The sequence below is a fragment of the Eutrema salsugineum genome, unplaced genomic scaffold (assembly GCF_000478725.1).
Source record: "Eutrema salsugineum unplaced genomic scaffold, Eutsalg1_0 scaffold_1, whole genome shotgun sequence".
NCBI classification, from domain to species: Eukaryota; Viridiplantae; Streptophyta; class Magnoliopsida; order Brassicales; family Brassicaceae; genus Eutrema; species Eutrema salsugineum.
The window spans coordinates 1,820,202-1,839,694 of record NW_006256909.1 but is presented as its reverse complement, the minus strand read 5'-3'; the positions used below and the strand labels follow the sequence as shown (position 1 = coordinate 1,839,694).

The 19,493-nt window shown below is 37.5% G+C and overlaps 8 protein-coding genes across 8 annotated transcripts; 6 read left to right on the top strand and 2 right to left on the bottom strand.

Annotated features, from left to right (window-relative positions):
- The first annotated feature begins 316 nt into the window (after positions 1-316).
- Positions 317-1,045, top strand: LOC18028260. Its single transcript, XM_006412009.2, has one exon. It carries the CDS (start codon positions 317-319, stop codon positions 1,043-1,045), a length of 729 nt encoding a protein of 242 aa, XP_006412072.2.
- A 1,516-nt stretch (positions 1,046-2,561) lies between these two features.
- Positions 2,562-3,425, top strand: LOC18028259. Its single transcript, XM_006412008.1, has one exon. The coding sequence runs from the start codon at positions 2,562-2,564 to the stop codon at positions 3,423-3,425; it is 864 nt and encodes a 287-aa protein (XP_006412071.1).
- Positions 3,426-5,455: 2,030 nt separating this feature from the next.
- Positions 5,456-6,469, top strand: LOC18028258. The gene has a single exon (XM_006412007.2). It carries the CDS (start codon positions 5,456-5,458, stop codon positions 6,434-6,436), a length of 981 nt encoding a protein of 326 aa, XP_006412070.1. The 3' UTR covers positions 6,437-6,469.
- A 1,045-nt stretch (positions 6,470-7,514) lies between these two features.
- On the bottom strand, positions 7,515-7,937 carry LOC18028257. Its single transcript, XM_006412006.2, is given in 2 exon segments — positions 7,515-7,720; positions 7,886-7,937. Coding segments are annotated over 2 exon segments (258 nt in total).
- Positions 7,938-8,611: 674 nt separating this feature from the next.
- On the top strand, positions 8,612-11,054 carry LOC18028256. Its single transcript, XM_024149518.1, has 7 exons — positions 8,612-8,774; positions 9,118-9,250; positions 9,378-9,481; positions 9,577-9,748; positions 9,839-9,979; positions 10,067-10,158; positions 10,259-11,054. The coding sequence occupies exons 1-7, from the start codon at positions 8,683-8,685 to the stop codon at positions 10,890-10,892; spliced, it is 1,368 nt and encodes a 455-aa protein (XP_024005286.1). The 5' UTR covers positions 8,612-8,682; the 3' UTR covers positions 10,893-11,054.
- A 608-nt stretch (positions 11,055-11,662) lies between these two features.
- On the top strand, positions 11,663-12,870 carry LOC18028255 (F-box protein At4g35733). Its single transcript, XM_006412004.2, has one exon. The coding sequence runs from the start codon at positions 11,688-11,690 to the stop codon at positions 12,813-12,815; it is 1,128 nt and encodes a 375-aa protein (XP_006412067.1). The 5' UTR covers positions 11,663-11,687; the 3' UTR covers positions 12,816-12,870.
- Positions 12,871-13,659: 789 nt separating this feature from the next.
- On the top strand, positions 13,660-17,914 carry LOC18028254 (ATP-dependent DNA helicase Q-like 3). The gene is made up of 19 exons (XM_006412003.2): positions 13,660-13,913; positions 14,022-14,129; positions 14,236-14,243; positions 14,335-14,418; positions 14,627-14,767; positions 14,868-14,902; positions 14,982-15,065; positions 15,146-15,234; positions 15,396-15,548; positions 15,630-15,726; positions 15,854-15,857; positions 15,950-16,099; positions 16,189-16,260; positions 16,339-16,404; positions 16,489-16,616; positions 16,695-16,789; positions 16,893-17,011; positions 17,115-17,224; positions 17,324-17,914. The coding sequence occupies exons 1-19, from the start codon at positions 13,763-13,765 to the stop codon at positions 17,769-17,771; spliced, it is 2,142 nt and encodes a 713-aa protein (XP_006412066.1). The 5' UTR covers positions 13,660-13,762; the 3' UTR covers positions 17,772-17,914.
- Positions 17,915-18,171: 257 nt separating this feature from the next.
- LOC18028253 (ganglioside-induced differentiation-associated protein 2) lies at positions 18,172-19,448 on the bottom strand. Its single transcript, XM_006412002.2, has 3 exons — positions 19,046-19,448; positions 18,693-18,957; positions 18,172-18,579 (listed from the first exon to the last, which is right to left on the bottom strand). Exons 1-3 carry the CDS (start codon positions 19,167-19,169, stop codon positions 18,360-18,362), a joined length of 609 nt encoding a protein of 202 aa, XP_006412065.1. The 5' UTR covers positions 19,170-19,448; the 3' UTR covers positions 18,172-18,359.
- Between the last annotated feature and the right edge of the window lie 45 nt (positions 19,449-19,493).

Sequence of the window (19,493 nt, the reverse complement as noted above, 5' to 3'; positions counted from 1 at the left end):
CAATCTTTGGTACAATTTTCGGTTTTTCAAAAAAAAAAAAAATATTAATTGTGGGTTACACTTACACACGGAATTATCCCCGCTATCCCCAGATTTAATTAAGTTCTAAGAGGGGATTTCGGCAAAAAGATATTTTAATTTGATCCAACGGACGCAACGTTTCGAATGAAAAGGCGGGAGAGAGATCTAAACGAACACATTAGACAGAAAACAAAAGAAAGTAAATAACGGTCCGTGTAACCGCCGTGTGATCAAAGAAACTACATATACACCATTTCGGTGTGCAAAGAATATGAGTAATCCCGAGAAAACAAAAATGGTTACCGAGGAAGAGATCAATGAGATTTCTGAAGACAGTGGGTATCTTTCAAGCGGTGAAGAAGGGGAAATCCGTGAACTTGTCTGCGCCCTTCCCGCACTGAATGTTACTGAGCGTCTTAATATGGAGGAAGCAGGCCTCCACAATGCTGTCGTTGCTGCTGAGTTTGTTATGGTTGCCTCCGAAGAAGCTCCTGTTTCAAAGGAAAATATGCAAACGGTTGATGCCATCGACGATGATGCCAAGAACACAGCGCTAGGTCGTCGGCCCAGGATAGATGAATTGGATGATGCGGCTGGAGCCTCCGGTTCTACAGCGATCGGGTCGGGCGGAGAAGATGAACCGGTGAAGAAAGCAAAGAAGAAGGGATCTTCTCAGTTGCATGCACCACCTCAAGGTCCTCCTCAATGTAACATTTGTGGAAGAAACTTTACTTCTTGGAAGGCTGTATTTGGCCACTTAAGGGCACACAAGGACCGTGGTTATCAAGGCTTTCTTCCTCCGCCCACATTCAATGCGACCGAGGAAGGATTTAGTGCGGTCGTTTTGGCTTCTGATTCTTCCCGTGGTGGAGTGCTTGGTTTTGGCTCTTCAGGGATTGATTTGAATCTTGATCCGATGGAAGAAGAAGAGGAAGCTGTATCGGGATTTATTCCAAAGTTTGATCTCAACAGGTCACCACCACAAGAGGGACAAGAAGAAGAAGAGGAGGATAAAGCCAAATGAAGTAATCTTTGGGAGAACTAAAACATTAGAATTCTCTGTTTTCTTGTTTAATTTCAGTTATGATAGCATACGTGTATGCATGCAAGTATTCTTCCCGGACGTTGCATTGTTTTCTTCGAATGTAATAACATTTTCAAATAAAAACATGTTGGATGGAATTATATTCCTTCTATACTTGGTACTTCTTTACAGTATTCGTAGCAGGCATGCGGCAATGTTCATATTAAGTTCTAAATCTACAAATGTTGATTTCCTGCTAAATTTTTTTCTTGACAGCACTTGTAGGATGGATGCGACAATTCGATTATATGTTTCGAATCTATAAGACTCTAATTGTTTTGTTTTTCGCTCATTGTTTTCATTTTCATTATTGTTATTTTGGGTTAAATTCACATAAGATTCTTAATCTGTAGTGAAATTTGTTTTCTTTTGATAACATGAATACATAAAAAAAAACAAAAAAAATTCAACAATAAATACAGTATATATGTTTCATACAATCCTGAGGAAGCAGGTTATCACCTACGCTGATGGAAAGAAAGAAAGAAAGAAAGATTGTAGAACTTCAATTTTTATCAAAAAAAAAGAACTTTAAAACGTGTTAACAACGTTGTCTGAAAAATATATGAATCTCAGTTTGAGCATGAACACTTGATATTAATATCATACTAGAGCAATGAAATGTGAATATTTTTAATTGTGCATGAAAAATGATATCATTGAAACTGGCACATTCAGGTAAGAACATGAATGCAACAGAACAGTATTATTCTTCGTCCAGATTATCCTGCAACAAGAAACGCTGTTACTTCTATAGTTTGGCGAAATGATTGGTAATAACTACTAAATGTAAATGTTATAAAGACCAATCCACGACTAGCATTTACCAGATCAAATACATCAGTGATATGTGAATGTTCACAACTCGCAAGTAAATCAACTTAAATCCCGTGCCCCTCTTACACGTGTCGTCTTCTGCATATAATCTCTCATTACGATCACTTCTTTTAATTCTTTAGGAGCCGTAACAAGCAAACCAAACCACATAAGATGTTCGGATAATAGGAGGAAGATCTGGATCTCGTTACCTACCGAGACGATTTAAAGACTATCACGTATTATAAAATTTTAATAACCCGAAAGGTCAATTTAATTAGAAAAAAAAAAAGACAAAAGCTCGAAAGGTCAATTGATAATGTGGCGACACCGGAGGCAACACATACAATGACTCATCAGGCTTCATCTCTGTGGCTAAATAATTTGACCAAAATAATAGCCCGACAGCTCAGAGAGTCACAGATTTGCCAGTAATAATCGGACCAATCAAATTTAAAATTTCAATACTGTTGAAGTCTTTTTTGGCCGATGACGTTATAAAAACCCTATGTTATATATATATATGCATGAGTAGGGCAACTTGAATAGAGCAAAACAACCAAAAAAGAAGAAAAAAAAAACCTCAAAACACCTTTACATAAAATTTTCTTAAAAAACTCAAAAAAAAAAAAGAACAACGATGGCGAATATGATCATTAAGAAACAAATAAGATCTGTAAGTTTACCTTCAAGATCGCATCCAAGCACGAGTGGGATCGAAGAAGCTCTTAATAAGATGAAAATAATTACAACCACGACAGATTCATCCGAATCGATTTTGATGGGCTTGGCCGGTTTGGAGGAGCTCTACAATTGTACGGAGGACTTTCTGAAAATGGACTCGACGCAACGTGTTATGTCGTCTGATAGGTCACGGTTTATGGAGGAGATGCTCGATGGTTCGTTGAGGCTGATGGATATATGCAGCGTCTCGAGAGATCTCATGGTGGAAACTCACGAGCATGTTCGTGGTGTTCAGTCATGTGTTAGAAGAAAGAAAGTAGCCGGAGTAGGAGGAGGAGACCAGTTCGATGTCGCTATCTCGGGATATGTCGGATTCAGAAAGAACATGCGAAAAGAAGCTAAGAAGCTTCTAGGATCCTCGAAGAAAATCGATTGTGGCTCAAGTTCATATGAGAATGATAATGATCATGATGATGAACATCTTGTGGCGGTTATAAATGCGATGAGACGAGTAGTTTCGGTTAGTGTCGAGGTGTTGAAGTCTTTCTTGGAGTTCTTGTCCGGACGACAAAGTAACGTAAAGAGCAAGTTGGCTTCTGTACTAATGAAGAAGAAGAAGAAGGATAATCATGAGGCGACCAAGAACGATTTGGAGACATTGGATTCCGCGATTTGCGGAGATTTTTGCTCTCGTGATGGTCTGCAAAAGAAGCTTGAGGAGGTTGAAGTGAGCATTGGTGGATTCGAGAAGAATCTAGAAGGGTTGTTTCGAAGGTTGATAAGAACACGAGCCTCTCTTCTCAATATAATCTCTCATTAGAATTTAGAAATTAGAAGTATGGTATGTAATGTAACCTTCATGGGCATTCGATTTTAGAGAACTCGTAGGAGGGATACATTATAAAAGCACTACTATAAGGTTTTTTTGTACACTAATGAAATTGATGAATGTAGAGAGAAATTTGTAAAATAGAATTGCAGTTATATACCCATAAATGTTATCAGACAATCTAAGACTCATAGTTCAAAATGACTTAATTAAGTAGAAAATCATAAACTCAAATCGATGTATTGGAACTTATACATTCATGTCTTAATATCTTATGTAAAGAAACATGTTACAGATGGCTCGAAAATTGACTAGCAAATGATCGGTTAAACAGAAGATTTTTTAAAAGGAGAGAAGAGTTGACAATGAGTATGAAATCACTGACCTAGATTAACGCGCATACAAAAAAAAAAAGATTAACGTGCATACAATTATGAACCATCGCTACTGAATTTTATGCATGCTAGTATTATGCTAGTATTATAATACAAAGAATGAACGTCATATTAAAACTTAATTATAATATTTCAATACTAATAGATTTGAATTAATAGTTCCATAATACTGCTATTAAGAAAAAATATTTACAAATTTTAATCGATAACACTAAGTTTTAGTTTTTTTTTTTGTAAAAAAGTTCATGATTAAATAAAAAATATTTTGTTATTTTTCTTAATGTATTATTTCATTCGATATTTGCGCATTTGATTAAGGCCTCATTTGCTATAGATATGAGCCCAATTTTATGGGCCACACCAAACATATTTTCTTTCTCTAGTTCCTTTATTCCCTTTCTCTAGCCCATTTCGGGAATGTAAGGGAGCCTGTTGGCCCAAGACTGAATTTAATGGAAACATTTGAACAAAAAAAAATTGTCATGTTGTTTTAGGATTCTCAAAGTAATTATCCCTTTTCTTACTGAGAATGCACCTCCGAAATGTATTTTGCGTTTGAACAGAAATCGGAATCTCTCACTTATGCCTCTCACAAATTAAAACAGAAGGAGAAAAAGGTTATTCCATTCATAATTTTTTTTTGGCCGGCATTCAATTGATTATTTCCAAATGGTTGAAATGTGGTGTAATCTATACAGTATTTGTTTTTTTTTTTTAATTAATGGGATTTGATTTCACCATGGAATTTAACAAATCATTAAATGGTAAATCTTGTTAAATTTTTAGCAGGAATTCTAAACAAAGGGATTTCCAAAGATTCACAAAAGTATAATCAGGAATCACTTGTATAAAATTTACATTTTGAAATCTGGTGTAAATTCACTCAGTATTTCGTCAACTTGTATCAAAAGTGCCTTCACTTCAGTTTTATATTAATTCCTAAGGCAAAAATAAAGCTTTCCCAAAATTAAATCCAAAAGGTCTTAAAGACTCTAAACCTGATCAATGGGAAACCTGATGGAGACTCTCCTAAATTCATGGTAACATAATTGCTGACGTGTGACGGTGTTATTTAAGGGAGGCATCGTCCCTTGCATTGCGTGGGACCAAATCATCCGTGCAAAGATATCTCCATATTTATTTATTTATAAAATAATGTAACAAAATCTTCCAAGATCTTTCAAATTAAATTCAATCGAGGTACCCACACATAAAAAAAAAAGAGCATTGTATCTGTAACCTTCAGAAGAAACAAAATCCAACGAGGATGCAAAATAATTAAGTAATGACAATAATAATAAAAGAATCGTAAAATGGACGGTGGCTTTGGTGCATGAAAAGAGGTGTGAAAAAGTTTCGGTTTTAGTAACCGAAACCGAAACATCGAACTTCGACAACGATTCAACTAAAAATCAAACATATAGCATTTAATAAGCCTTACGTGTTCTGTTCCTGCTAGTGAAGTACCCACACTCACTTCACATGGTCTTCACGCTTTATATGCTAAGCTAGGCCCTACTCATTGACATTTATGTCATTGCGTGTATTTATATAAACCCTAGAACTAAAGGACTAAACAACCATATTCGAAACCCAATTTGATCATTCATTATTTCATTACTCGAGATGTATATGTCTTCATTGTCTCCGAGACTCCACAAAGCATACAAAGCTAGATGTGTTAGCTTACCGGTTCGGTCCCATCCGAGTTTTAGGAGGATTCAAGAAGTACTTTCCAAGGCTAGAACTTTGGGGTTGTCTTCGTTAGAGTCGAGAGCGATGGTCCGTGACGGTCTCTCTAGTCTCACTGAGCTTTATAGATGTTTAAGTGAAGATCTCTTCAAGTCTTCTTCTGACACTCAACAAGCTTTTCTTAGTGGTGGTTTGATGGATGAGCTTCTTGAGGTGTCGCTGAAGTACTTAGAGGTTTGTGGAGGAGCTAAAGACGGTGCATCGAGGATCAAGAAGAGTGTTGTTGAGCTTCAGTCTGCTTTGAGACGGAGCAAGAAGGGAGGTGAGTTTAGTCTTGAGAGTGACGTGAATGCTTATGTGGCATCACGGAAAGAGATCAAGAAGGAGATCAAGAAGTATATGGTAATGTCGAAAGAGACAGACGCGTGTTTGGAGAGTAGTCCTGTTTGGTGTGGTGATGATGATCAAGAGATGAGTGCTTTGGTTAGAGTGATGCTAGAAACAAGTGTGATCACTTGTTTCGTCTTACGGAAGGTGTTGTCGTTCCTGTCTTCGCCTAAGGGGTTAAAAACTAAGAACCATCATCATCACAAAGGTTGGGGGATTGTTATGAGGCTTGTGAAGAAAGGAATAGATCATCATCATCAGGAGAAGAGAGATCATGAAAAGGGCTTTTCTTGTCTCGAGCTTGAATCTATGGAAGCTGAAATCGGGAAGCTCGTTGTGATGAATACAAGTGAAGATCAAGAAGAAGAGAAAGAGATTGGTGAGGAGGTAAGTGATAGGGTTCAATGTGCATTGGATAGGTCGAAAGGTGTAGAGGCAGCCATGGAAGAGCTTGAAGAGGGACTCGAAGGATTGTTCAAGGTGATGATACAAGCTAGAGTCTCTTTTCTTAACATCCTATCTACTTAAAATAAAAATGGGACCAGATTCGAGTTTCTTGCTCTGATTTGGAAATTAGTTGCTCTTGACCAGGTCGATTGATTTTTAAATCCTGCTTTGGTTTTCTTTTTTATTTATTTCTTTCGTGTGTGTTGAAAGAGAGTTTGAACGTGCATCCATGTATTAGAGGATGTGTGTTTGTTGTAAGTTTGTAACTCGCTCAGATGTGAACAACTCTTGTAAAGGTTAATTATGTATTTATAAACAACTTAGTTTTACCGCGCCATAAAGAGAGATGTTTTTTTAGCAAAAAAAGAGTGATGTAGAGAGGATAGCTAGTAAAAAACAAATTATTGTTCAAAGCAATCTAATTATGGCAGAATCGTTCAAATGATCAAAAGTGGTAGAAAGCAATCTATAGTCAGTTGAGTGTTGAAAAAAAATGGTCAGGAGTGGCCCCATGCACATTAAGAAGGTTGATGCTGGGGTCAACTACGTAAATAGGTTGTTTCAGAAAATTTGAACAAGCGTTTGCCTGTTTATTTGTCCAATACTGTTTTTTTTTTCCTTTTTCCCACACTAACTAAACCAGAATTTGATATTCACATTGGCATTCAAAACCAAACTAAGAAATGAACCAGACTATTCTTTTGGGATCATTTCTAACTTAAAACTATAATGGGTAAATGTTAAAAGAAAACTATTATAAAGTACTAGTTGACAAAAAAACTATTATAAACTGCTCTAAGTAAGATTTCCTAATTTTGAATTTCTGACCACTTAATCTTTTGATAATACCATTAATATTTATCTTATATAAATGATATTAGATATGAGAAATAATAAACATGAGACAAAAACATACCCGAACTAAATTAATGGAGGGATTGCAGTCAGCCTGATTCAAACAGACAATTTCATTCAGGTATAAAACCAATGCTCAAATACGTTCTAACTCTTTTTATTTTATTTATTTTTATTGTTGTAAATCATACAAATTTGTTTAAAAAAAAAAACTTTGTTAGTCCCTGACTAAATTTCAAGAAACTATCTTTCGTAGTCTGATTCACACAATTGTCATATGATATTTAAGTAAGTAACCCTCTTGTCAATCATTTGCGATCATAGTTTATATATTTGGACATACGCAGTAACAACTGACACCAAAACATAATTCTTTGCATGGTGGCTTACAAAAACCAAACCCTAGAGGCTCAACCGGTGGTGAAGCTTCAAGATGCAACAAGGGCAGAGAAGTTTCTTCATGTAACATACGTTTCGCCTCAACACTCTGAACTGTTACGGATATCATCACTACAACACAAGATTAATAATCATAAGTAACGCGATCTAATTGTTTATTATCATGAATATTATAATTAATTGGGTGAATATATATTTAAATAAATGTTGTATAAAGTTTAGAGGTTGTTGAGTTTTCCATATTATATAAACGAAATAATAAAACATTGAACTTACCAGTAAAAGCTAAAAGGACGATGAACGCAGACTTCAATGAAATTTGACCCATCATTGTAGAAAACTGTCTTTTTTTTTTGGTTTTTCGATAGCCTTGTAAATTTTGTCAAAGAGATGGATTAAGCTGGGCAATGAATAACGTTTTTATAGAGTACTAGAAAAGTGTGCTATTTTAGTAAAAAATCCAGAAGAACAATACTAAATCTTTATACATCGTAAAATTTTACATATTTTCAATCTAAAATCTCTAAGAAATCATATAGACTATCAATTAGTCAAAAATCTATCCACATAACATAATTTCCTAAAATATCTATATAGAGGATAAGGAAGACGTTTTAACAGAAGAACATATAAAAAGAGAGGATAAGGAAGACCTTCAAAATATCGAGAGCCCAGGATTTATTTTGTTGACTCAACAAGGCCCAGAAGAAAATCCAGCCCATTCCATCAAGCCCATTATAGAATAAAATGAATCACCTGATCATCAAGCGACGCTGCGACGGTGCTGTATGTGTAACAAAATTGCTTAGGATGCTTTGCTAAGGAATGGTCGATTGGGTTGGAGGAGAATTATACGTGTCTAAGACACAACGGCTATATATTTTGACAATGTCAAATTGGTCCCAGCTAATAATACTTAAGTCGGTGGTGTTCATGTGGGACCCGAAACCGAAAGAGCGTTACTTTCCTAATTTCATTGGACCGTTACATACACACTCTCACACCACTAAGCCTTCTTCTTCTTCTACATTCATCTCCTGCTTCTGCTGTGTAAGAGACGCCGTGGTGAGAGAATGACGGCGGCCGGAGTAGCTTCGGTTCAGACGAAGAAGCTCATCAAGTTTAGTCTTTCACTCTTCCGTCGTGGCTTCAACTCCTCCAAATGGTACTCATTTCGATTGTTTTTTTTTTAATGCTTCTCGATTCCTAATTTCCTTTAATGACTTCCCTGAGAAAATGATTCGAATGATTTAGTATCGGTAATGTAATCTAGATTTGTTATCCATGCTCGATTTGGGTTGTAGAAATGAAAAAAGTTAGGGTTTTTTCTTTTTAGTGTAATGATACTTCTAATGTCGAGAATCGATTTGTTCATTCTTATAATTCTGGTATGTGTTTGAGAAATGTTTACTATTTTGGGACTCTTCTCTATGATCTGATGAACTTTTCCTTTTTTACTTGTCTGGTTTTTTTGTTTTGGGCATTTGATTGGAAAAAAAAAAAAAAAGCAAAACGGCGGCGAAGATGGCTGTGGCCCGGATAAAGCTTCTGAGGAACAAGAGACAAGTAGTGGTGAAGCAAATGAGGCGTGACATCGCAGTTCTTCTTCAGTCTGGTCAAGATGCCACCGCTCGTATCAGAGTATTTCACTTTTCTCCTTGACTTTCTAAGCTCTCTTGTCTAAAAATGCAAATCAGATCCCTTGATTTGAAGTTTCTTTAGCACAAGCAATTCAATTCAATGAAGACTTGCCTTTTGAACAATTCAGGTTGAGCATGTGATTAGGGAGCAGAACATTCTGGCGGCAAACGAAATCATCGAGCTTTTCTGCGAGCTCATCGTTTCCCGTCTCACTATCATCACCAAGCAGAAGTATATGTCCATATCAAGTTTCAATTATATAGATTTACTCACACTTCAAGCTGCGTACTTATTTATATTTATGTGTTCTTTTTGACTTGTTTTAGGGAATGCCCTGTGGATCTCAAGGAAGGTATTTCTAGTCTGATATTCGCTGCGCCAAGGTGCTCTGAAATCCCGGAGCTTGGAGATCTGAAAGACATCTTTGAGAAGAAATATGGAAGAGATTTTGTAACTGCTGCTACTGATTTGCGTCCTACCTGCGGCGTGAACCGGATGGTATGTGGAAATTATCTTCTTTCTGATGATTTGTCAACAACTTTGCTAGGTTTCTGTTTAATGACTCTTCTTTCTCTTGTGTGTTTCTAGTTGATTGATAAGCTTTCGGTTAGGCAACCGGTTGGAGAATTCAAACTGAAAATCATGAAAGAAATCGCAAAGGAATTCCAGGTCGATTGGGACACTACAGAGACAGCGCAAGAACTTCTCAAACCTCAAGAAGAAGCCATAGTATGTCTCTTCATCTCACAACTTCGTCTCTTTTTTTCTTTCCGTTGAATCAGAATTCTATAACATGTGGTCTTCTTGTATGAACAGGACGGCCAACGTGTGTTTGTTAGCGCTTCAAGCTTACCCGTAAACCGTGCTGCTCACGACGAGTCCATTGATCCTAACAAAGCAGTGCCGAGGTATACATGCATTTCCATCTTTTGCTTCAACAATGTCTGTTCCGAATAAGGGCTCAGAGAAATGAAGTCTTTTTTTTGTTGTTGTTGTTTTGTTTATCAGATCGAGTAGTAGCATGAGCATCAACACGCATTATCATGACTCCGAGTCAGCCGCGGAAGCAGCAGCTGAATTAGCCAAGCAGGCGGTTGCAGCAGCACAAGCAGCCGCCTTATTAGCTAACAGAAGAGACAACACCAAGGAGTTCTCTGTATCCTCCTCCTCGTCTTTGAATCATTCAACAAACCACAAGGATACAGGTTCAAGAAGACAATCCCAAGATTCTGAAACAAGCTCCTACTACGCAAAACCTTGTGCAGGAAACAGAGGAATCTGCAGAAGACACAGCTGCAACAATCCGTGTATAAATGAATCTGACCGAGAAGATGAAGCAGAAGCAAAGGAAACAATGAGGAGGAGACACAGCTACAACTCTCCATCTCTTACTCCTCCTGCAACTTCTGATATAAAGTTTGATGAGTCAGACTACTACGAGGAAGAGGCAGAGCCAGAAGAAGGTCCATTTCAGAGTCGTACTTCTTCCCTCCCGCCAAATCGAGCACCACCTCAGGCTCCTCAGTACGCTGAATCGAGACGGGACTCAAGCGGTCTCCATGTTCACCCAAAACTACCTGACTACGATACGTTGGCGGCACGTTTTGACGCAATCAGACAGAGTAAAGGGCCATTAATATAAAACAATTATTGTGTATGAAGAAGCATGAAGCATTTTTTAATTTTTTTTGTACTACTACTATATAACCGAAATACTCTTTTTTTAGTAATCTAAGCGAGATATCTGCCCTTGGACTCGCTTATTAGGATTCTCTCCCGTTAATTTTATTTTGTTTCACTTGGTTTAAACGTCATGGGATTTATAAGAAACCTGGGAAATACTAATCCAAGTGCTAATCCGGGCGATTGGTCGGCTAGACAAGTTTTAACTTTTAACCAAATAAAAACGGTCTCAACGATTTTGACTAACTGATTTTAGGAATTTTGAACGCTTTGATGCTGTTGAGCGCCTAGTACATCTATGGAAACATTACAAAAAGTACATCTAAGACTTTAACATTGATGGAAACATTACAAAGAGTACATCTAAATATAAAAAAACAATAAATAGTTTCAAATAAAACCCATCAAATTCTGGTCAAGTCAAGAAGTGTAAATTCTATAGGTAACAGGAAACGCTTTAATTAATTTAAAGCCCCATAATTATATCTTTTATAGTTGACTAGAAAAAAGGAGGAATATCTTTCCTTTTTTTCCTTTTTTTCCTTTTTCTTTGTTGAACAGAAAATATATATTTCCTAAAAGCAATTGAGTTTCTTTCCACGTCAGATCTTGAGTATATATACACATACATATCTTAATCTTCTTTCAATCATTGATCTAGCAAACAACCGAGATAAATAAAAAATAAAAAACCCTAAGTAACAAAAAAAAAAAAAAAAAAAAGCGAGAGAGAGATAAGAAAGAGACGTGAGAGATGAGTAAATCCGTCGAGTGGTCTGATTTACTCGAAGAGCTGCTCGATCTAATAGCCAACCGTGTCTTCTCCAACGTCGAGCTTCTCCGAGTCCGAAGCATATGCAAATCCTGGCGTTCTGCGGTTGCGACCAATAAAAGTTTCCCAAACCGCCGCAACCGCAATCGCAGACGCTTCCTTTCTCATCCTTACGGTATTAGTAATGAAAAAAAGTGTTTACTCTCTCCCGCAGCTTTATTCCGTGTGATTCACTCCTCATGTCCGAACAAAGGATGGCTTCTCAAAACCCAAGATGTCTCCGACTTGCGTAAAAAACTCCTTTTCCCTCTCTCACGTCTCGTCATAGATTCTTCCCACAAAACCCTAGATCTCTTGGAGTTTACTGTCTCAGAGATTCATCAGTCTTACGACGCTTATGAATACTGGGAAAAAGATTCGGTTGCGAGTATAAAGTCGTATGGTTTCGCTAGAGTTGTTCTCGTGGACAACCTGGTTTTCGCGGTCGATCGCTACAAGAAACTCTGGTGGTGCAATAGTGGGGAAGAAAGTAACAATGATCATGTCTGGACAAGGATGTCAGATGAAGAAGCTGAGTATTTCTCGGATATTATAGTCCACAAAGGTCAAGTCTATGCACTGGACCTAAAGGGCGCGATTTGGTGGGTTAGTTTATCTGAGCTTAAGATTTATCAGTACGGACCTAATTCAACACCAACGGGCTACTACGACAGTGAGTATTGCCGTGAGTATTTGAAAGACATGAGGCTCGTGGAGCATTGTGGAGATCTATGCATTGTTTATCGTTTCTGTGAGATATTAATTAAGAGACCTTATAGCCTGAGGACCATTGGTTTTAAAGTTTATAAGATGGACGAGGAATTGGTTAAATGGGTTCAGGTTAATTCTTTGGGAGACAAGGCTTTTGTTATGGCAACAGATATTTGTTTCTCTGTCTTGGCTAGTGAGTATTATGCATGTTTGGAGAATTCCATCTATTTCACAGATGAGGAAGATATAAACAATGCTAAAGTGTTTAAGTTTGGAGATGGACCTGATGGTAGTATTATCAAGAACGTCAATTCTTCTTCTGAAAATTGTTTTCAGATGTTTTCTCCTCCTTTTGTCTGACAATGTTTTTGGTATATGGTCGGAAAATTCATCTATGGGAAATTGTGTCAAGTATATTGGGAATTATTTTGTTTTGTTCATTATACTCCTTGTTTTCAAGTTTATGCTTGTTATTTTTTTTTTGGATTCCAGGATACATTAGTTTATTCTTAAAACAGTTAACTTACATCCACGTTGCTACAAAGACTAACTGATAGAGACAAAAGAAAAAGATTATGTAGAATGCATAATACAACCGAAATAAAATTTGAAAATAGATATACAGTAGAAGCAGTCGGAGCTTTGGCTAGTTCCTTGATTCTTAAGTGTTCGAAGCTAATTCCTTAGTGTGTGACCAGTCGAAATTCTTTAAAGTTAATTTATGTTTGTTATTATTACTTGATTATTTTCTGAGTAAATTGAGAATTTCGAAGGAAATAGCAGAAGTAAATCGTTGTCAAGTGAGAAACAAACGAATTAACGACATGGAAAAGACGCGGTGTTTTCATAATTCTTTGGAGAACTATATCTATATCAAGTCATCTGCAAGATTGGCAAACGTTTTCATAATTCTTTGGCGTCTTTTCCATGTCGTTTTCTTGCAAAGTAAACGACGCGGTGTTCATTAATAATATTTGAAAACTACGCGGCAAGTTCCACGCGCCATTCTTGCTCAACGCCATATCAATTGCCAATCGGAAAACCTAAAATCGATTAGTGAACCGGGAATGAACCGTTGTTCCGGGATGGTTTTCGTTCATTCTAGGCCGGTTAACTAAGTAATGGTTAATGATGACGTTTTTTGTTTTTCCAATTCGCCTTCTTCACTTTCCGCAGCGTCCTGAGGAAGCGTCGTCACATACCTTGAAATATTCCCAGAATCAATGAAACAATCACAAACATCCGAAATCTCTTCAGAAAAATTTGAAGTTTCCATAAGGCGTTGAAGAATTTTTTTTATCGGAGATATGGAGAAATCGCCGTTACCGATGCAGAATGTGCACCGCTCCGATAAAAATGTTGCTGGAAAAGAAGCATTAGTGAAGCTTTTGAGATGGCATTTTGGTCATGCAGATTTCAGAGGGAAGCAACTGGAGGCGATTCAAGCTGTTGTATCTGGTAAGTGGTAACACACGCTTTTTTTCTCCTTACTATTATGAAAATTGGAATTGAGTTTTCCTTTTTTGAATTCTTCGCTTCTCTATGTATATCGTTTGATTGAAATAGGAAGGGATTGCTTTTGCTTGATGCCTACGGGAGGAGGAAAATCGATTTGTTATCAGATACCTGCACTAGCTAAACCTGGAATTGTGCTTGTTGTTTCTCCTTTGATCGGTAATCTTTTTCTTTCCTGATTTCATGAATAGAGAATCTGTGTTTTGATTGGTCTCTAACTATCTTCTCTATTTTCTCTCTTCTTCTCTTATGTTCACTTTCTCAGCTTTGATGGTAAGTGCATTGTTCTTTTCCTTTTTGTTTTCTCCTTTTTAAGCTTTCGTGTTAATGAATTTTGAAAATCAAGTGATTCTCTTTGCCTAAGGAAAACCAAGTGATTGCTCTGAAGGAGAAAGGTATTGCTGCTGAGTATCTCTCATCCACGCAACCTACACATGTTAAAAACAAGGTGATTTGTCTATATTGTGTTTTAGGTCTATGTGTATATATATGCGTAAATGCAATTTGATTCTAAGCTTTTTTCTATTATCTCAACTCTTCAGCAAAATTCAAAATTCATGCTATGTCCTTGTAATATCTTGGATGAGCCGAATCACTTCTTGTATTTATTATATCGTGTAATTTCCTTTGATGTTATTCTTGACTTTGGTTTTTAGATCCATGAAGACCTTGATTCTGGAAAACCCTCAGTAAGATTGTTGTATGTTACTCCAGAGTTGATTGCGACCAAAGGATTTATGTTGAAGCTGAGAAAACTCCATTCCAGGGGTTTACTGAATCTTATAGCCATAGACGAGGTAAATCCTTGTAATGCCTAAACATGAGTAAGAAGGAAAGCTTCAGGTTTTGAACTTGAAAGTTGATTTAACTTCTCTCGACTGTTTATCTATATCTCAGGCACATTGCATCTCATCATGGGGCCACGACTTCAGGTTCATAATTCGTGATTGTGTCCATATTCGTTTCCATGGGCCCTTACTATATAGTCTAACTTGTTTCGTCATAAGACAGACCTAGCTATCGTCAACTTTCAACCTTGAGAGATTCTTTGGCTGATGTTCCAGTGTTGGCTCTAACCGCTACTGCTGCTCCTAAGTGATCTTCTATTTCAGTGCGTTAGAAGAACATTTGTGTAAATTTTAGAGCCGTTTCTCAAACAGCAATTTTTTTGGCAGGGTACAAAAGGATGTTATTGACTCCTTGAGTTTGCGGAATCCTTTGGTCTTGAAGTCTTCTTTTAATCGCCCAAACATCTTTTATGAAGGTTTCCCTTTGAGCTATTAATTTGTGTTTGATATTTCCTCTCTGTAAACTGTTTTGAGTAGTTTCCAACACTGTTTTGTTTGAGAATGTTTCATTACTATAAAAGAATGGATTTTCTAGATTTGATTTCCTATCATCTGATGCAAGTTTTTGTTGGTGCAGTTCGGTATAAAGATCTTTTAGATAATGCGTATACTGATTTGTGCAAATTGCTCAAGTCATGTGGAAATATTTGTGCAATTATCTACTGCCTTGAGCGTACAACTTGTGATGACTTGTCTGTTCATCTTTCCAGTTCTGGGATCTCTTCTGCTGGTAAAAGAACGTCCCTTCTACCTCTGTCTGCTTCAATATTCAGCCACAACCGCTGACGCATGTTTATATATATGTTTACAGCCTATCATGCAGGACTTAATAGTAACCTGAGGAGTACAGTTTTAGATGATTGGCTGTCCTCGAAGAAGCAAGTTATTGTTGCCACAGTGGCTTTCGGGTATGAAGAACTCTGTGAATTAATTTTGATTTGGATTCTGGGTTTGTTATGATCATCTTCTTTGTGTCTTACGATGTTTGGGAGCTCTCGGGTGCACGTAGTAAACGCTCTAATGGTTTTTCTACAGAATGGTATGCAACTAAGATTCTTTCTCATGTTGCATCTTTTATATATATGTTTATATATTATGTACTATCGCCTGATGAGACTACTGACTTTCTAGGGTATAGATAAGAAGGATGTCAGAATGGTTTGCCATTTTAACATTCCAAAATCAATGGAATCTTTCTATCAAGAGTCTGGTAGAGCAGGTCGGGATCAACTACCCTCGAGAAGTGTATTATACTATGGTGTAGATGATAGAAAGAAAATGGTAATGTTACTCTGGTTATGATAGTTTTTGGCTACACAACTTTCATTCTATATCTAATTCTCTAGCTCACTTTACCAACTCATTACTAGGAATTTATACTACGGAATTCGGAGAAGAAGAATTCCCCATCCTCAAAGACGCCTATATCTGACTTTCAGCAGGTAAATGCTTACTTGTTTCTCTCTGTGTCTGTGTATTTCAGTTGAAAAGTTATTCTTTTTCATGCTGTATGCTTTTAGATTGTGACATACTGTGAAGGTTCTGGATGCCGAAGAAGAAAGATTCTTGAGAGCTTTGGTGAAGAGGTATGACTTGTATATTACTGATTCTTGAATCAAATCCCTTGACGTTCCGTTAAATTAAGCCTCTGATTATCTTGTTGCAAACAGTTTCCTGTGCAGAAATGCAAAAAAACGTGTGATGCATGTAAGCATCTAAATCAAGTTGCTCATTGCTTAGAGGAGCTCATGACTACTGCCTCCCGAAGACACAATTCTTCTCGAATTTTCATTGCCAGGTTTTGCCTTTAACCGCATCTAAATAAGCAGCGAGGTATACAAGGTCTAACTGAACTCGGTGTCCATTCTTTTGCAAGCTCGAACGATAAGACCAATGAGGGACAATACTCCGAGTTCTGGAATCGTAATGAAGATGGAAGCAATTCCGATGACGAAATATCAGATTCAGATGGTAACTCACTTTCGTGATAATGCAGATCCAACTTTTCAAGAAAAAAAACATTCGTATATAGCCTAAAAATTTATAACTCACGTGTTGATCCATCTACACCCAGATGGCGCTGAGGCTGCCAAGTGCCTAGCAGGACCTAAACTATCGAAAAAGTTGGGACTAGAAGAGAAAATGGTTTTACTGGAGCGGGCTGAGGAAAAATACTATGAAAGCAATAAACAGGTTTGGTAACAGGTTCACTTTATTTATTTTTTTAGAAACAAAATCCTGACATCTTTCTTCCAGTTTAACTTACCAAAAAAAAGCCTATTCGAACTTTTTGCAGGTCAAAAAGTTTGAGAAGAATGTTATATCTGAAACACTAAGGGAATCGAGCAAGAAGCGACTCTTGGATGAACTGGCACGAGTACTTGAGCTGCTCGCCGGTTTAGAGGAGTAAAAATCTCTTGAATCCTCTTTCAAGTATTTTAGTTGAAGAAGCTTATGTGCCTCTCTCTTATCTCATTAATTGGAACGTTGAAATAACTATTGCAGGATTGATCCCCAAAACGCATCTGAGTTTCTTGAAAACGAGTGCTATAGAAAGTATAGCAAAGCAGGGAAATCGTTTTACTACTCGCAGATAGTGAGTACTGTGAGATGGTTAGGAACGGCAAGCAGAGACGAGCTAATGGCCCGACTAAGCTCAGTGGTCACTTTGGCTAGAGAAGAAGAGCCATCAGGAGAATCGTTGCGGTCGACTGAACCAGCAGAGAACATAGAGGAAGAAGACGGAAAGATATACACAGCCGAGTCATGGGTCGAGAAACCAACACAACAGAAGCTCGTAGTGAGCCCGAGTCGTTCGCCAATAAGGCTCCCACCAATTCCGTCATTCTCAGAGTTTGTCAACCGGAGAAAGATGAAGCGTAGCACATCTTTAGACAATTCTTCTGAAAGTTTTGATGACAAGAAACCGGCAAAGATAATGAAGCTACAGTGATAGTTGTAGCTAAATCGCTCGGATATTTGTTCATTTCAACAACGTCTTGTCGATTTTAGGTTAATACAGTAATAGTTGTAGCTAAATACTGTATTCAAACGTCTTGTCGGTTCAGCTGAGCGATTTCGCGCCATTTTTTTTTATGAGTAACCGAAGCTGGTTTGAAACAAAACCGTAGCAACACTTTATTTGGTCCTAAGGTTTATCATTTACATCGTTAACACAACATTAAGAAACCAAAACTGAATTAAAATTTGATACTTGTTTGTATACAAAATTTACAATGGCTTTTCTTTTGATTTGTTTAATTTGACAATGGCTTAAGCTCACATATTATATTAACATATACTCACACCACCACCACTACAAGTAAAAACAAAAAAAGAAAAGATTTAAGAAAAAATCTAAAGATTCTCACTATCTCCTTATCCAAAAGCCAACTGCTTTCTTTTCTTTTTCCGTAAAAAACGCTCACTGATTTTAAAAAGCGCACACCTATTTGTAATCTTTTATTTTTTTTAATCGTATATTATATAGTTTATAATATACGGATATCCGAGATCTGGTGGGTATGGATTTTCTGCTCCGCTAAGAGATACACCTCATTGAGAAACTGGAGACTGAGGAATCAACGGCGGCTCCGGCGAAAACCCTCGCGTGATCGCTTTCTTGACCGTAATCCATCATCGGACGGTACTCTAGATCGTCGTCGTGATCGTACACAAACTCCGGCATCTCTATCTCGTTCCTCCTCACGTGTTCCCACAAATAGTCAACTCTGCTTATGTACCTTAGCTTCCCGTACAACCTACCGTAGCCAATCACCACACCAAACAACCAATCAGTAATCGACGTTTTTCAATTTCAAAGTTTCACGAGAAGCTGTAGACCAAAAAAAAACGCGCCGCGGCGGTCACTCACCCGCCGGAAAACAGAAATCGGCCGCAAGTGGCGAGGAAGAGACGTGATTGGAGACCTGGGTGGAGAAAGTAAACCTCCTGGAGATTGTCTCTGACGTTGACCGGAATCGCGTCGTAGATCGCTCGCAAAGCTGAGATTCCGGGGAAATTCTCGCTCCTCTGTACGCCAGTATGAACGTAAAGTACGGCGAACGGTTTTCTTCCTAATCGAGGAAAGATCTTCTCCTCTAGATACTTCTTTAACACATCCAGTGACAGAAACCGAGCTAATTTGAGAAGATTCAAATTAGATCCTTACAACAAACAATTTAAAAAAGAAAGATACAAAATAATCAGACCCGATTTTAAGACTACCTGGAAAGAATTTGCCGATAATCCGAAGGATCTTACGGCCGCGTTTGTCTCTGCCATGGATCTTGAAGATCTCGAGCTTCTCGATCAGCTGCTCCTGTTCGATCTCCGAAATCTGAGTGCTCATCGCTTCTCTCTTCGTCGGTGAAATGGAGTTGAATTAAAAGAAGATGGGGAGTTAGCAAATGCGGCGAGTGAAGGTGATGAAGTGATGATTTTAAAAAGGCAAAAACTCAAGAAAAAAAAATAAGTGTATTTATTGGGGGAGGGTAATGTGAGAAACGACGGTCTCTTACGAATATTCTATGGCATCTTCCTTTCAACATGATCTTTCTTACCTCCTTATGGGTCCTACACTCATTACCCTCCTTTTTGATCTTTCTTGCTAAGCGACTAATCCTACCCCTCCATTTTCTCTACATCTAACGGCTACTGCTTTTTCTTTTACTCC

What these genes read in the sequence shown, in the direction of transcription:
- LOC18028258 (XM_006412007.2), top strand. Translation starts at nt 5,456, where the DNA reads ATGTATATGTCTTCATTGTCTCCGAGACTCCACAAAGCATACAAAGCT.
- LOC18028259 (XM_006412008.1), top strand. Translation starts at nt 2,562, where the DNA reads ATGGCGAATATGATCATTAAGAAACAAATAAGATCTGTAAGTTTACCT.
- LOC18028260 (XM_006412009.2), top strand. Translation starts at nt 317, where the DNA reads ATGGTTACCGAGGAAGAGATCAATGAGATTTCTGAAGACAGTGGGTAT.
- LOC18028254 (XM_006412003.2), top strand. Translation starts at nt 13,763, where the DNA reads ATGGAGAAATCGCCGTTACCGATGCAGAATGTGCACCGCTCCGATAAA. An exon ending in CTACACATGTTAAAAACAAG is followed by an intron (nt 14,419 to 14,626) that starts GTGATTTGTCTA and finishes TTTGGTTTTTAG; the next exon opens with ATCCATGAAGACCTTGATTC. An exon ending in TTGAGAGCTTTGGTGAAGAG is followed by an intron (nt 16,405 to 16,488) that starts GTATGACTTGTA and finishes TGTTGCAAACAG; the next exon opens with TTTCCTGTGCAGAAATGCAA.
- LOC18028255 (XM_006412004.2), top strand. Translation starts at nt 11,688, where the DNA reads ATGAGTAAATCCGTCGAGTGGTCTGATTTACTCGAAGAGCTGCTCGAT.
- LOC18028253 (XM_006412002.2), bottom strand. Translation starts at nt 19,169, where the DNA reads ATGAGCACTCAGATTTCGGAGATCGAACAGGAGCAGCTGATCGAGAAG. An exon ending in TATCGGCAAATTCTTTCCAG is followed by an intron (nt 18,958 to 19,045) that starts GTAGTCTTAAAA and finishes TTCTCAAATTAG; the next exon opens with CTCGGTTTCTGTCACTGGAT. An exon ending in CGATTTCTGTTTTCCGGCGG is followed by an intron (nt 18,580 to 18,692) that starts GTGAGTGACCGC and finishes TGGCTACGGTAG; the next exon opens with GTTGTACGGGAAGCTAAGGT.
- LOC18028256 (XM_024149518.1), top strand. Translation starts at nt 8,683, where the DNA reads ATGACGGCGGCCGGAGTAGCTTCGGTTCAGACGAAGAAGCTCATCAAG. An exon ending in ATGCCACCGCTCGTATCAGA is followed by an intron (nt 9,251 to 9,377) that starts GTATTTCACTTT and finishes TGAACAATTCAG; the next exon opens with GTTGAGCATGTGATTAGGGA. An exon ending in ACTATCATCACCAAGCAGAA is followed by an intron (nt 9,482 to 9,576) that starts GTATATGTCCAT and finishes GACTTGTTTTAG; the next exon opens with GGAATGCCCTGTGGATCTCA.